The 15836-nt window shown below is 39.2% G+C and overlaps 3 protein-coding genes across 15 annotated transcripts in view; all 3 read right to left on the bottom strand.

Moving 5' to 3' along the window:
• Nucleotides 1-2982: 2982 nt before the first annotated feature.
• fgfbp1a (fibroblast growth factor binding protein 1a) lies at nucleotides 2983-4554 on the bottom strand. Its single transcript, XM_061047647.1, has 2 exons — nucleotides 4417-4554; nucleotides 2983-3700 (listed from the first exon to the last, which is right to left on the bottom strand). The coding sequence occupies exon 2, from the start codon at nucleotides 3671-3673 to the stop codon at nucleotides 3026-3028; it is 648 nt and encodes a 215-aa protein (XP_060903630.1). The 5' UTR covers nucleotides 3674-3700; nucleotides 4417-4554; the 3' UTR covers nucleotides 2983-3025.
• Nucleotides 4555-5482: 928 nt separating this feature from the next.
• fgfbp2a (fibroblast growth factor binding protein 2a) lies at nucleotides 5483-8112 on the bottom strand. The gene is made up of 2 exons (XM_061047646.1): nucleotides 7381-8112; nucleotides 5483-6806 (listed from the first exon to the last, which is right to left on the bottom strand). Exon 1 carries the CDS (start codon nucleotides 8043-8045, stop codon nucleotides 7389-7391), a length of 657 nt encoding a protein of 218 aa, XP_060903629.1. The 5' UTR covers nucleotides 8046-8112; the 3' UTR covers nucleotides 5483-6806; nucleotides 7381-7388.
• A 3459-nt stretch (nucleotides 8113-11571) lies between these two features.
• Nucleotides 11572-15836, bottom strand: part of prom1a (prominin 1a) — a 105039-nt gene continuing 100774 nt past the window's right edge. For all 13 annotated transcript variants that reach the window (XM_061047629.1, XM_061047630.1, XM_061047635.1 and 10 more), the window contains one exon: nucleotides 11572-14433. The gene's annotated coding sequence lies outside the window, so the exon portion shown is untranslated. The remainder of the gene's footprint in view (nucleotides 14434-15836) is intronic.

Genomic DNA, 15836 nt, shown 5'->3' with positions numbered 1-15836 from the left:
CGCTCATTTCAGGTAAATTTACATGCAGTGTGAAGATACGAGCATAATAAAGATCGCTAGCATTGGCGACATCTGCTGGATCATAAAGTTGCACACTCTTCCTTCAAGGTTGAGCTTCTGACTGCCCCACAAAGGCTCTTAGAAGACATGACTTGTCGTCCGACATGGTGATCACATTTGAGGTCCTCAACTTCCTTTGGAGAACGATAACAACTGACTATAGAGCGTAACATGGCTTTCACAAAACAATACACTTCAAATGTTTTGGGACATAATAAGAGATAATTTCTGCTCATATAACACAATGCAACAAGAAAACTACTAGCTCCTATTATAAAGTAGCACTTCTGTCATTTGTTTCTGATCCAGCAAAGTATCTAAACACAAAACGTCGTTAGTTGTAGGTGTTTCTTTGTTTTCATTGTTGTCTCAAATATCTGCAGCTGCATCATATCTTCAAATGTAATGAAGACTGTGATTTTTTATTCAGCTGAATACGGGGCCGAGATGCCCTCTGCGTCCAGGAAACCATTAGTTTGATGAATCACAGCGCAGCTAACAAAATACCACATTGATTCTCTCCTGGATGCTGTTGTTCAGTGTGTACAGCAGCATAGCTGACCCTTTACAGTCCACTCACTACAGTATATACAGTCAGAGTTATTTGATATCTTTGTAATGGACTTCAACCATCAGAGGGTGTTATCGTAAATGTGCTGGTGGATAAAGTGAAGACATTTCTGGTCATAAATATGATTGCATGCTGGAGTATAAAAACTGCTTCATTGCATTTTTAAAACCTTCACATAATGGAGTCTTTATTCTCTCGTCTGGGTTTGCTTGCATTTTAAAGGTTGTTATGTCTTTAGGTTATTTCATCAACAGGTGTTTTCTGTCATTTTAGTACTTCTATGTGATTTTCTCCAGTGTTCACACAAGCTGTCCTGCAGAATTAAGTCTCATGTTTTCAGCAGCTGGAGCGTAAAAAAAAAAAGTGCTTGAAGGAAAATCTCCTTCCTAAACGTTCTTCTATATTCACAGTGTTCCTGCAGGTTCTTTTCCGCCTGCCCTGTCATTTACTTGTTGCTTATTGCTGCAGCCACGCTACTTCCATCTGCCATTAAAGGATTTCATACGTCCCAGAATGCAGCCCCGCAGAGAGTCTGAGCTGGATGGATCGTAGCCGTGGCGATACATTATGATGCAGCAGGAGATGACGCTGAGATCATTGAAGGGAAAATGAGACGTTCCCCGTTCTGAAATCACAGCTCGGGCCTCAGGCTGCAGCACCGCTCTGGGGCTGCTGTGGCTGCTGTGGCTGCTGTGGCTGGAGACGCTTGTGTGTCTGCCTCTTACATAAAACTTTCTATGAGAACTATTTGTTATTTTGCCCTCGAAAAGAAGACAAACAACAAATATACACTGAAAAAAACACCAAATATAGACAGTAAAGCCCGCTGTTTTAGAGGTGATATTACAAGATTAGATTAACTTTGATTTATGGCAGAAAAATAAATAAAACTTTAATGTTGCACATTTGCAGAAGGTGTTATAAAATCAACTTTTTTTCCCCCAAAGCAATTCAAATTATGAAGTCAAGGGACAAGTGAGCCTTAAGTAATTAACTTTCTACTTTAAAGTGAACCTTCCAGCCTCCACTGAACATTAATGAACGCAACTGTGAAACCATAAAAGCTGATGCTGTTTGGAATTCATGTAAGGCCATAATTAAATTGAACTTTAGAGACACAGATCGGCTTCGCTGCACAGTTTTCAGCCAACTTTTAGTGCCAACTTATACATGGTATGCTATATGCATGGTATGTACTGATGGTGAAATGAAGTGAAAAGATGAAATGATCCTGATACAAAAAGACAGACACATTGTAAAAACCTTCAGTTTAATTGTCCGAGTATTTCTCTTTTTGTATTATCTGATACGCGCATGTGATGTTTTAATGTTTTCTCACAGAGATTGTGGAACCAGAGTCTGTGTCAGTGCCAAAGTATGCATGCCAAGGCCTCTAAAAAAATCACACTCACTCTGGTTAAATTACTGAGTCAACACCCAACATGTTCACACTCCTGAGCTCCAAGAAAGTACCTCAATCAGGACTGTGCACACAGATCTGGACACAAAGGAAATTGTATTTGAAATGACGAGACAGGTTACTCTTAGTGGGCCATCATGATAAGAGTATGCATAATATGTAAATAAAGACATGATAGTCTCTGCTTTCAAGAGGGGAAAACGTGTGTTTATTAGTTTTATATATGGCATCATTGATTAATATATGATGGTGTTTTCACACATGCAAAAAGCTGAATGCAAATGCCACATTTTTCACCCCAACTTTGTCAAGGAGGCCAAACTTGCAAGTATGTTCTTTTACACTCGTTTGTTGAAACATTGAATATTTCCAATTGCACATAGTATATGTCATCATAGCCTCAGACTCTGTTGCTTTGTCCACTATCTTGGATTATTGCTGCATCTTTTTTTGCGTCATGTCTTACCTCCTTTGACGCCCCCCCCCCTTTCCTCCTGTCAGACCGGGTAAACTTCCCACTGCAAAGGGACGTGGGTGAAAAGCAAGTCAGGACGATATCAGGGGCAGGATGTCCTGAAATATTCTAGAAATGTTCAGGAGTGCATGTGTGAAGAATGTTTTTGATGCAACCCTACTTTAGATGAGGACTGAGAGGTGCAAGGCTACCTGTGCTTAACTTTTATATTGAGTTTACTGCCCTGTAATATTTAAGTATTGTCTTAAAAAGAAAGTTATCACAGCAGCAAACAACATTTAAAACTAGATAAAAATGTGTTTATTGAGGCAAAAACAACTGTTAACAATGTGGAGAAGTACTTAAATGCTGTGCAATCTTCTACTGAACAACTACTCTGTGAGAATAGATGAATTTTTGGGTAAAGCAGCCAGCAAAGAAGAATTATTTAGACAGATATCGATGTGACTGCAGATATCGATGTGACTTTATTCCAGTTGTTGATTTTTTTCTTAATGTCTCAGCAGTCATAATCCTGCACCATGGTAAAAAAGAAGGTGCAAACACTGGACCAGGACCTGTTGCAGTACTCCTCTGCCAGCTTCATGTTGTCAGACTGACAGGATTTGACAGCTCCGGGTGCAGGCTGCGGGGACGGAGGAGGAGAAGGATCAGTTTTTTTTTTCCTCTGTGTGTTACGGAGTCTGAAGTGAGCTCCTCTGTCAGCTCTCCTGCACATCCCCGCCCTGACCAACGCAGCACCGTCCTGGCACAAATTCTTCTGCTTCTTCAGAGCCCGGGCGATTTGCTTCCAGTAGAGTTTGGCGTCTGAGGCATACTGGGGACAAAGAGTCGGTCTGGAGACGTACTCGCAGCTGAAGCTCTTTCCTCCCTTTTTGCAGGAGACCCCCAGGATGAAGACATCATCACCTGTCGCCGCCCAGGTACACTCTAACTCGCCCTTAGTGACCACTTTGCCTTTAATGGGCTGTGCAGACACAGATTTGGGTTGTTGCCGGCCCACCTTCACCCCCGTTTTGTCCTTGTTTTGTCCTCTGTCCACCCCTCTCCCCCTCCGTCCTTGACTCTTCTGACAGCTGCTCAACATCAGCTGATGGGAGAAACAAGCCAGCAGCAGCAGGACGGCGACATTTGTGAGTAGAGCCATGAAAACCAGCAAGAAAGAAAAAAAACCCTGTAAGAGGATAAATACAGATTTATATATCGAACCTCAAATCCCTTTCATTTCCCTTCTCAAAAGGAATCATCATAATCCTTTATTAGACCTACATTTCAGAAGGAAACTGCTAGTTTTTCTGCTGAAACATTGAGGGTGTGCTCAAAGCTTAAGCCATTTCAAGGCAGTTTGAAGTCCTTAACATGAGACATAAAAAGGATTAAAGAAAAAGTTATGAATAAGACACAAGGAAGTAAAAAATGCACGTATATGAATGGGATTTAAATATAATGAATTTAAAAAAAAGCTGATTTAAATAAGCTAAAAGGAATAAATCCGAGAACACAGAGGAATTAAAAAGTTGAACCAAACTTTTAAAAAGGCAGTGTCGAACAGATACGATCCTTTTATTTAAGAGAGCCAGGGAGGAAACAGTCAGAGAAAAGAAAGAAAGTGACAGCAGAAATTAAAAATTACTCATAAAGCGACGATACAAAAGCTGTGTGTGAGCTTGAGAGGGATACAAACAGGAAAACAACGAGGCCATTAATGTGATTTGTTCCATATTAAAGCTTTCTGTGTTCAGAGATATTAAAGAAACATTAAAAGGAAAGAGCTGAGGTATGGAGCAGCCACCAAACACACCATAATACCACCCAATAAAACTACAAATGTATACTAAATCTGAAGTGTTTATCAGATATCATTGGACAAATATAGACGAGTTAACATACCTGCAGATTTCAGAGGAAACGTTGGTGTAAAGTCCTGCACACTTCACCTGCAGCCACAGTTTGCTGCTGCAGAACCAGCCCTCCCCTCACACACACACACACACACACACACACACACACACACACACACACACACACACACACACACACACGCACACACACACACGTGTGCTTAGAGAGCTTGCAAAGTTTGCTGAGTTCATACCAGTAAGCCAAAGAGACACGGTAGAACCTTACAAGATTATTTTAAAGTCTTAATATGTGATTTTTCACACTTAAATATAATATAAATCAAGTATATCCTCTGAAAATAACTCTGTGAGTCATGACTGTCTACAATGGGTGTAACACCCGAGTCCCACTGTCTGTGATGTTTTCAGAGTTTTCAGAGTCCTATATTCACTTTGTTTACATCGCCTGGACGGCCGGCTGACTCCTCCCCTCACGTATAAAAGTTGTTTAATTGAGGGACTAGAGAAAAGAAGAATAACATACTGTACTCACTGCTTAACTGTGTTTCTAGATCACGCTCATTTCAGGTAAATTTACATGCAGTGTGAAGATACGAGCGTAATAAAGATTGCTAGCATTAGCATGCTAACACAACAATGCAGCGCGAGATGTTTTGGTTTCATGCTGGTGCTCAAGGGCGACATCTGCTGGATCAAAAAATCGCATATAAAGCCTTTAAGGTTAAGGTTATACAAAAATCTTGCAGATAACTTTTGGTATTTTATCAAAGCTTGTAAGGTCAGGCTAAATGTGAAATTAGTTTATCAGCAATCTGCATTAGCAAATCTTGAAATAACATTTTTCAATTAGTTCAATTCTCATCATGTTTTTAGTTTATTTAATTCAAACAAAATTTCCAACAAACTAATCTACTTGTTTCGTCATGAACTGTCAATCAATCAATAAATTTTTATTTGTATAGCGTCAACTCATGACAAGTGTTATCTCGAGACACTTTATAAAAAGCAGGTAAAAGACCTTATTACTATATTACAGTAATACAACTGTGCAAGTACATTCCCTTCATTTTGGTTTATTATTACATTTTAATTACATTTTACATACTTAATTAATCCCTGGGGGAACTTCTGGTTTTACCCTCTGTTATTGAGCGACATGTTTCTCACACACATACGCCTGAAACACACACATGCACAGACAGGACCTGTGGACATGCTTTAGTGGAGAGATGTCCGAGTAGGGCTGCTACACACTAACACACAGGGAGCGCACCAGAGTTGTTGGGGGTTCGGTGCCTTGCTCAAAGTCACCCCCGACCTGCCAACAGACCAACTTTAAAGTCAAACCTAATTTAAAAGACGCAAAGGGCAAAGACTTAAAGCATTTCTGTTTTTGAACAGATTCATGTTGACATATCAGGACTTAAAGTAATCAGTTCTAGCAGACTGTGCAGCAACACTTTACGAAGCACTACCTGCTTTGAGATAACTTTTTATTTTTTAGGGTATTTGTAAAACACGTACAAAAAAACTCTGACTCTTTTAAAACATCCACTGAACCATCTGTTGGTACAGCGTGCCAACAGATTAAATGACTTCTTGAAATATGTTGCACAGGAGAGATTTCCCTGAAGACTGAATTTTGAGGTGTGTTTAATTTAAGCAGCAGTGACACCTACAGGCTGAACTTGGTATTGCAGCTGATTTTCAGATTCAGGCTGACTATAATGATGATTTTTATGAGACAATGATATGGCGCAGCAGTCGTTTTCAATATAACAGCTCATTTGTTATCGAACATTATAAGAGTGAACAATTTTTCAGTTTTTTCTGGTTGATTGTTTTCAAGGTGGAGCACAAATATACATCCGATCAACACCAGATAATAGAGAATAACATTTATTCATTTAATGAAATTTCACATTCTTAATATCATTCAGTCAAATACATCGGTACAGAAAACGTTTGTGTTTTTCAGAATAAAACAATCAACAATGTAATACTCAGAAAATATAATGATTCAGGTAATATAAACATATAAATACATGAACGTCCTGTCTTAGATTTTGTTTTGAAGGTTTGTGCAGCTGCAGAAACGTTCTCACAAGTTAAAGAAGTATAATGTCATACATGTGTCATACCTTGCTGTGTGAAGCATTATGCATAATATTTCTTTTTGACATGTTTTTGAGACAAAAAAATACATCCGAGCAGCCCGGGTTCTCTGTGGAAAATAATGCATTTAAAGTTTCAGTGAGAGAGGTTTTATTAGGACGTCACAGCAGTACCATTCCTCTGCCTGTAGAGAGCGCTCCTGTTCTACTGTGGATGATCAAACATCTTCTCGGTCTTGTATTTCCCCTCCAAGGAGCCGCTTTACTCAGACATCAGAAGTTATCTTCATCAGAATTGTAAAATCTGTGAATAAAATTAAAATTAATCCAGCCATCCATATATACCCAATAATTCACTTTGTTTTACATCTGTAAATTTTGTAATTACTTGTACATAGCACAGATTCTTGCACTTTCTGCTTATTGCACTTCTGGTGACATTCCAAACCTAATTTCTATACTCTATACTTGTATATGTGTAATGACAATAAAGTTGAATCTCATCTCATCTCATCTCAAAACAGACAAAAAAGACAAGAGAAAGTCTTAGAGAAACTACAACTTTTGAATGTAATTGTTCTGTTGACTGAAACAAGACTGTGACTTGAAGATGATATATTCTTGAATGTGAAAAATATTAGGAAAGAGCAACTTTGTTGGTGTATTAGACCATATAAAGCATCCCTCTTTTTTTCTTTTTGAACTAACAGCTGACCATTCAATTTTTACCTTCTTTTAAATTGAACTTGTAATGACTTCCTGCTTTATGCTTTAGACTGTTAAAGAAATAAACTCTAAGATATGATCGCTACCAGCACACTCAAATTAGTGATAAAAACAACAAACTTAAAGCAGTGTGTTGATAAAGAGATTCTCACCTTCATTGTTAATTACGAAACAGACCAATGACGTAGGCGCAGACGCCGTGAAGTGACCTCCAGCAGTACAGCCGAGCGATCCTCTTCGGATTGCTCTCCACTGTAGGTGCAGTCGGTTGTGGGACGGGTCTCCGCTGGGTCTGCACTCTTGTTGGAAATTTCGGAATAGCAGGGTGCCTCGTCGACACAGGCCTTGTAGGTCGAGGTTGAGATCTCGAAGGCTGCGCCGGTCTCGCTCCTCCTGTCCTGGTAGAAGCCTCCGGCCATTGCCTGGAGAAGGAAGCGGACGAGAAAACCATCTGGGACTCGTCGGTCGCCCGACGACACATTTGAGGCTTGATCTGCTTCGGCGCCAGGCAGGCGTTCTGGAGCTTCCTGAAGTCCCACATCATCTGGAGGAAGTAGTGACGCGGGTTCTTGCTGTAGGAGCGGCAGGTGTTGGGCTTGCCCAGGTATTCGCACCAGTAGGAGCGCTTGCTGCTTTGGCACGACAGCCTCAGCCTGGTGTGTTCCCCGTGACCGGTGACGACCATGGTGCACGAGTCCTTACTCTTGGTGCTGAATTCGATGGGTTCAGCCCAGCTGTTTTGTCTCCTTCCAGCGCCCTGGGACTCTGCTGACCAAACACAGCAGGCGAGGAGCAGCAGCAGCACTTTGGTGCACATGGTGTCAACGGAAGGATGCTGTGTGTGTTTGAGAGAAGTGGAGGGGGAATGCTCAAGAAGAGGGTCCCTCCTGCTATTTATTTGCTCGGCCCACAAAGATGGAGTTCAGACAACAAAAAACAGAGTAAAACAAAATTAGTGTGGGATGAGGAGGAGGAGGAGGAGGAGGAGGAGGAGGGTAGATGTGTGCAGGAAGTAAGGGTGCTCACATTTCTCCTGGCATTGAGTAACAAGAGCTCAAACTCACACATTAAGAAATTCCTCAAGAACTCAATTATGACAATTGCATCTCACGTAGCAATTTCTACCAAACAGTCTGACGCATATTTATCGCCAGAGGGGTTTTAGGCACCCGTGCAAAACATCACAGTTTTCAATAATTTGTGAAAAATAAAGTGTTTCCTGAGTACATCCCAATTAAAAATAAAAAAATAAAAACATGTCTGAGAATATACTCAGGCTTTCGTCTCCTGCAGCCCTCAAGTTCTTGCTTGTTTTTAAAACCCAGTTGGAGCTCACAATCATGCAGCGTATAGCCTATCATTTCCCCTTCCACACATAAAGACTGCACGACCACAAGGAAACGTGAGGAGAAGTCACTCACGCATGGCACACCGAGTTTAGAGTAAAGGCCGTTTTTAAGAAAGAACACAAAATGTGTGTGTAACAACCAGGAGAACTGTTGTCAAGGCTTTTTGTTTTGTGCAGGACTTAGGGGGAGAATATGTCTCAAGGGGTATTTGAGGCCCATTTTATGACATGTGCTGCTGCCTTCTTGGCCAGGTCACCCTTGTGAAAGAGATCCTGATCTCAATGGGTTATTTATCTGGTTAAATACAGGTTAAATAAATTAAAAAAAAGGTACCACTGTGAATTGCATGGTCTTAAAAAGCACACCCTGCACACCAAGTCATAAAATAATACAAACTGCACTCTCATCTTTTAGATGCAGCCTGTTGAAATGCATAATATAGTGTCTGCTGGTGTGCATGATACTCAATTCAACACTCTTATACCACATGCAGACTTCCTTAACTTCTAGCATATTGCAGTATATGTATAGTGTTAGCTTGCGCCTTAGCTACCAGCTAACTAGCCTGGATTAATGCGTGAACGGTCAGCTAATCTTATGCTAGCTGAAGCTATGAGACCACAGATGTTAACCTGACAGATGTTAACCTAACATGTGTTATATAATATAGTACTAAAGTCCCCTTCTTCTGTATACTATTAAACACAGAATTCAGTTCTCCATATGAGCTACTGTATGTAGAACAACAGTGTTAGCTTGTGCTATAGCTACCCGCTAATTAGCCTGGATTAATCTTTCTCATAGATTATGAATCCTTTTGATTCATGACATTATTATTTAACAGTCCTGTTCATTAAAAAAAAAAAACGTTCATAAATAGGACGATTAGGAGAAATATTTTCAATGCGTAGCCAATCAGTTGCTTTGGTTAGATCAAAGGGCAACTTTGATGCTAATTGTTATCACTAGCATCAAATTTAGCATCAAGATGTTTCTTAATACCCAACAAACAAAATTTAAATAATTGAGATCTACTTTTTTTAAATCTTGCTGATCATTTATTTTACCCTAACCCTAACCTTTCATTTTAAATGTAATAGCCTACATGGTAGACTAGCTCAAACTGCACTCTCATCTTTCACTTGAAACAAATAAAGCACAAGTTTCTTATCTAAGATTTTTCTCTCCCTTCCCCTCAGTGCTCCTATTCCCCTGAGAACGCAGAATATTCTCCAGCACACTTTGTCTGATATAAAATGCAGCCTGTTTAAATGCATAATATAGTGTCCGCTGGTGTGCATGATACTCAATTCAACACCCTTATACCACATGCAGACTTCCTTAACTTCTGGCATATTGCAGTATATGTACATTTATGTTTATCTTAGAACAAATTTCACATTCAAATGCACACTTTCATGTAATTTCAACTTGTAGTAACATGTTCAAAAGGCTTACATCTGTGTTATCTGTGGCTAGTTCGCCCCTTGTTTTTGGACTTCCATTTGAACAGAGAATAAAACAACAGATATTTAAGGGATGATAACTAACTGTCACTTTCTAAAACAAAACAAAACAAACAGGATATGAAGCCTCTGCTAAATAGTTTTCCTGATTACAGTAAACAGGATTTATATTCAGGAATTATGTCCTCCATAGCCACATAATGAGCATGATGTTTTTGCATCTGACTCCTGCTGCTTGTTATTGTTTGTGTGTGTGTACCCATCAAGCTAAAGATGGCAACGTACATACAGTAATGCACAACTTGTACTAAATCCGGGAAATGACCACTCCAACACAGCATTTGATGTACAAATAAACACAATGAAAGGTTTATTTTTCAACCGCTGCCTCTGTTTTTTGACCACTTTGGGACTCATCTGTCTCTTATACAGGGCTTATTTAGAAGAATGAGTCTGCATGTGGTTCAGCTTGATGGTGTTTGTTCACATGCTGTTCGGGTGCCTGAGAAAAACCTCAAAACGGAGCTTATGGAAGAAGATAATCATCGCCTATTGAAAATAGCTGACCAGTAACGCAACCGAGTGGGTTCTGGCCAGCAGTGGCAGCACCACATAAGAATGTGCAGTGCTGTGTTAAAGTCTTAAGATACACCATGAGCGATATGTCTCATGCTACATGTGACATTTGCTTTGCACACGGCACATTAAAGACTTCCATACATTTACTTTTAGTAGCACATTGTTCTAATTATTATAAAGTTAATATATTGGCGTTTTTTGGAATATTGCATGCCCTGCTTCTTGTTTTTTCTTTACCACAAGAAGCCATAAAATCCGCCTCTAATTTCCATTAAACCTACATTCATGCTCAAAATCCATATAAAACAGAACTTTGAGAGTATCTAACTGCCATGTTGTGATGTATTTCCTACTGAAACGCCAATCGCATGATAAAAGGTGGGACAGCGATGGATTTGATTGGACTGTTAGCATCAACAAAGTGTTTTAATTGCTTAATCAGTGAACGCCCCTGAGTGCAGGATGAGTCATCAGACATGTAAAGCGTTTTACAGGAAGAGAAAAATAGGGGTATTTTGATGTAAAAACACTAAGATAATACTTTATTGAATTTGAAAGATAAATGAACATTCAACACAGTCATGCTGGATTAAAACCATGAAAACATGTTTTTTATTTTATGGGGACTTTAAAGATTGCTCCTCGAGAGCTCAAAGCAAAAGCCCTGTTTTTGAAAGACCCTAATTGGCAACATTAAGTCCTCGTTTTAGCAGCTGTGGGTTTGAATCGTCCTCGGCCCTATGGTGCGTGTCACCCCCCTGCTCTCGATTTTCCCTGTCTCTCTTCAGATGTCCTACCCAAAAATAACTTTACAAAGAAAATAAAAGAAAATTCCCTGAAATTCTAAGAGAAAGCATAAGAGAAATAAAATACTTGATAAAAATGAAAACTGAAGGCGTTTGCATGTGAACAAATTTGAGAAAAAGGATTGAAATGAAAAAACAACACATTGAATTTCAAAGTTTATTCACAATTTATACACTCTCTTTTCACCACCACATAAAAAGTTTCTTTTCGTTGGCTCCGTCAGTGCCCAACTTTGAGCACAATAAGTTCAAATCAGTCCTCACTGAATCTGCTCTGACGTCACACATCCAGTGTTTCGGATACACAACATCTAGTTTAAGCACTTAGTAAAATCAAAGCGTCTTTCCCCAAAAGATTGGTCACGTCCAGACTCTAGCAGACAAGAAAAACAATGATAGTCATGTTGAGGTGAGCACACAGATGCTTTGAAGAAAATGTCCATCTCACAAGGAAGCTGGGGTTTAAATGAAAAAGAGCAGTGAACGGTCAGCTAATCTTATGCTAGCTGAAGCCATGAGACCACAGATGTTAACCTGACAGATGTTAACCTAACATGTGTTATATAATATAGTATTTAAAGTCTAATGCTTCGATATACTATTAAACACAGAATACAGTTCTCTATATGAGCTACTGTATGTAGAACAACAGTGTTAGCTTGTGCTATAGCTACCAGCTAACTAGCCTGGATTAATCTTTTCTCATAAAGTATGAACCCTTTTGATTCATTGTTTTTACAGTCCTGTTCATTTCAAAAGAACCTTTCACAAATAGGACGATTAGGAGAAATATTTTCAATGCGTAGCCAATCAGTTGATTTGGTTAGATCAAGGGGCAACTTTGATGCTAATTGTTATCACTAGCATCAAATTTAGCATCAAGATGTTTCTTAATACCCAACAAACAAAATTAAAATATTGAGATCTACTTTTTTAAATCTTGCTGATCATTTATTTTACCCTAACCCTAACCTTTCATTTTAAATGTAGTAGCCTAGCTTATTTTGCTACTACACTGCTAGCGTAATTAGAGTTAGCTTCACGTTATAAACTTTCAATGTAAAGATGGACATTTTTTTCACAGCGTGCATTTTAACCATGAACTGTTTTCAACTATAAAGATTCCCACTGTTTGTTTTAATGATTGACAGCGCTCACTTGTCCCACAAATGGATTGTCAAACTGTTATCATCGTCGTCACAGCAGCGGATGCTAAGCTAACCTGTAAACATGGAGGCGAGGTGGATCTGGATTGGCGTGCCCAGTGTGTTAGTCATAGAATTCAGCATATTTCTCGGCCAAACATCATCAAGTAACACAAATAAGAATAGCTCTTGAATACATTCATTCGTTCTACAGTTTTTAAATGTATCAATAGCTACTGTGGGGTATTAAAACGCAGAAACAAAGAAATAAGCACACAAGTGATGGACCACTAAAGACCTGAGACCTACAGTAAAAAATAAAAAAAAAATAACGATTTGGCTTGAGAAAGTATTTCTCTTCTATAAAAGCAGGAAAGATATCAGTAAAAATATCATGTTAGTGACCACAAAAAGATAACTTGAGTTAATTAATTTATCGCCTACATGGAAAAATCTATAAGACTGACACTCGTGTCATCGTCGTGTGACTTATGAGGACGTTAAGCTCCGACTGCATTTTTTTAAATCACAAGGAAGAACAACCCCAAAGTTCTTACAATACTCTCATGATGAAAGAACTTTGCTGGTATGATGTTGCCTTTTAAAGATGTCACACGACTTTGTGTTCAATATAACACTGTTGTCTAATATCAACGATCTTTGTTGTTATTTTTTAAGTATGAATTCAAATTTTGTGGTGTTAAAATAATCAAATCAATCATTCTGTTCTGGTAAAATGCCCGACCATTCTCTGAGACATTTACTCATCCAATCTGAGCAACTAGACAAAACATTTGGAGCCTCTGATCTTAAACAAAGTCAGGAAAAAGATCCATAAAAAAACTCATTCTGAACTGATTAAAAATTCATCAAAAAGACTTCAGAAAAAAAATGTGTTCCTTCTTCTTAGAATATTTTAAGGAAATATTTTAGCTAAAGGCATTCTGGGAAATGTAGGAAATGAAGACCCAAGAGAAAAGTGGTTGAAACAGATTTTGGAAGAAGAAAAAGTAATTGAAGAGTACTGAGAAACAATGCCACAAAATATGTCCTTAAACATGATAACCAGTGTAAGAATGTCGATGGGTGTATTTTCCCTGTGATAGGAGCAAATCCAACAAAATGCTGACACATACTTCTGAAAGGCAACTAACCACTCATTTGCATTTTGCCCCAAACTGTTGAAGCTCAGGATATTGTAAACATTTTTTTTATGTTCCTTTAATAATCCACCTGCTTCTGTATTTTCACCACTTTGTCAAAAATCATCCAGTTTATACTTCCACCGACCTTCACATTCAATTAGAAATGATGTGCAGCTTTTTTTTTTAAACCATATTCAACACAACTTTGCACTTTTCCTCACAGGTGTATCGACAGACGGGGTTCCACTTCTAACCATTAAGTTTGTGTTGTGAACATGAGACATCCGTCCAAGTGCAGGAAAAACAGCTCGCCGTGACGTTCTGACGACCTTTCAGTCTTTTTTTTTTTTTTAAGCACAAACCAAACCAGTACATTATAATGGACAGGCATCACAGTTGTTGTCATGTCCTCTTTACTTAATGTGGTTTCAGCTTGTGTCTGACAAAAATGTAAACACAGACACAGCAGTCTTTATTTTAAAAAAAAAGAGTAGAAGAAGAAGAAGAAGAAGCGTGGCTCAGATTGATGTTGGGGGAGAAGAGTTTGATGTCCTCATGAAGGGGCCGAAGAAAAGGTAACTGTACTGTACTGAAGAGCTGATCGTTTGATAAAAAACACCTCAGAGGGCTTCATGCGTTCTTCTTCTGCTGTAAGAAACCCTTCTTCATTGAGCTTCTTCTTTGTCTTCATCGAGGGGTCAGGAGGCGCGAACAGCTTCAAAACAGAAAAGAGGGAATTCATTAGAAAATTACAAAAGCCTCGTCGCTATTCATGAAAAAAGTCACCAAATTGAATCAAAGTAATTATTGTAAATATTAAAGTGAAGCTCAGAGCTGCTAAACTTCAACCTCTATAATTAACGTAATCCATCCTTCCTGTTTCATCATCATTACAGTTGCCAACGTTATAATTAGACTGATCAGTCTGTAATCACACTTGGCTGTTACTGCTAATGCTACTTTACATTTTTAGGGCCCCTTTTGTCTTTATTAGAAAGGACAGCTGAAGAGAGACAGGTAATGTTTGGAGGAGAGAGTGGGGGTTGATATGCAGCAAAGGGCCGAGGTCAGATTAAACCAACATCCACTGCGAGGAGGACTATAGCCTCTGTACATGCGGAGCGCGACATATCCGCTAGGCTACAACACAAACTTTTTCTGACACCGTAGCTATAAATCTGTCTTTATCATTGTAGAGTTGTTGTTGCTTTGTTTGTCTCCATCTGTCTCTTTCTTTGTGCATGTCCCTTTATCCCACTTTCCAACCTCAAAACAGTTTCAGCAGAGGGCTGTTCAACATGAGTCTGATCCGGTTTCTGGCCAGTGCGTTACATATTACTGCTTACACATCTTCATGTTCATGCAGAGATTTAGAAAAAGTTAAAATTAAAAAAAAAAAGTATTTTCTATGGCTTTATTTTAATGCTACTTCATTATGGATTATCCATCCATTATCTATACAGCTTTGTCGTTTGGGTTTGCGGAGGGCTGGAGCTGATCCCAGCTGTCATTGGGCGAGAGGCGGGATTACACCCTGGACTGGTCGCCAGGCAACCACAGAGCAACCATGTATAGAGACAGACAACCAGCCACACTCACATTCACACCTACGGGCGATTTAGAGTCAGCAGTTAACCTAACGAGCATGTCTTTGGACTGTGGGAGGAAGCGAACTCAAACATGCACAAGGAGAACATGCAAACTCCACACAGAGAGGCTCCTGTCCGACCAGGATTCGAACCAGGAACCTCCTCCCTGTGAGGCAACTACCCACTGCCCCACCAATCACGTTTACTCTAATAAAATCTCAATGAGTATCCAAATTAAATAAAAAATAAATCACCATGGCGATCTCACCTCGAATACAAATCAACTTGGCCCAGGACTTTTCAATTTCTTTGTAATATTGATCAGCCTTTATTTTGGACACTAAAAACCCTCCATTCAGATAAAGCTGCTTGAAAATGCAGGATTGTGACAGAGTTTAATTTGTTAGACTTTTCCCACTTGTTTTGGGTGAAATTAGATTTTCCGGATCAATAAGAGGGTAAATCACTTGTTAAATGGACAACTTAACAACACCGGCTCTGAGGCTTTGTGTTCCTGCCTATCGATCTG

This window comes from Labrus mixtus, chromosome 10 (assembly GCF_963584025.1).
Source record: "Labrus mixtus chromosome 10, fLabMix1.1, whole genome shotgun sequence".
NCBI classification, from domain to species: Eukaryota; Metazoa; Chordata; class Actinopteri; order Labriformes; family Labridae; genus Labrus; species Labrus mixtus.
The sequence above is the reverse complement of the archived record's forward strand: the minus strand, read 5'-3'. Positions and strand labels throughout refer to the sequence as shown.

What these genes read in the sequence shown, in the direction of transcription:
- fgfbp1a (XM_061047647.1), bottom strand. Translation starts at nt 3,673, where the DNA reads ATGGCTCTACTCACAAATGTCGCCGTCCTGCTGCTGCTGGCTTGTTTC.
- fgfbp2a (XM_061047646.1), bottom strand. Translation starts at nt 8,045, where the DNA reads ATGTGCACCAAAGTGCTGCTGCTGCTCCTCGCCTGCTGTGTTTGGTCA.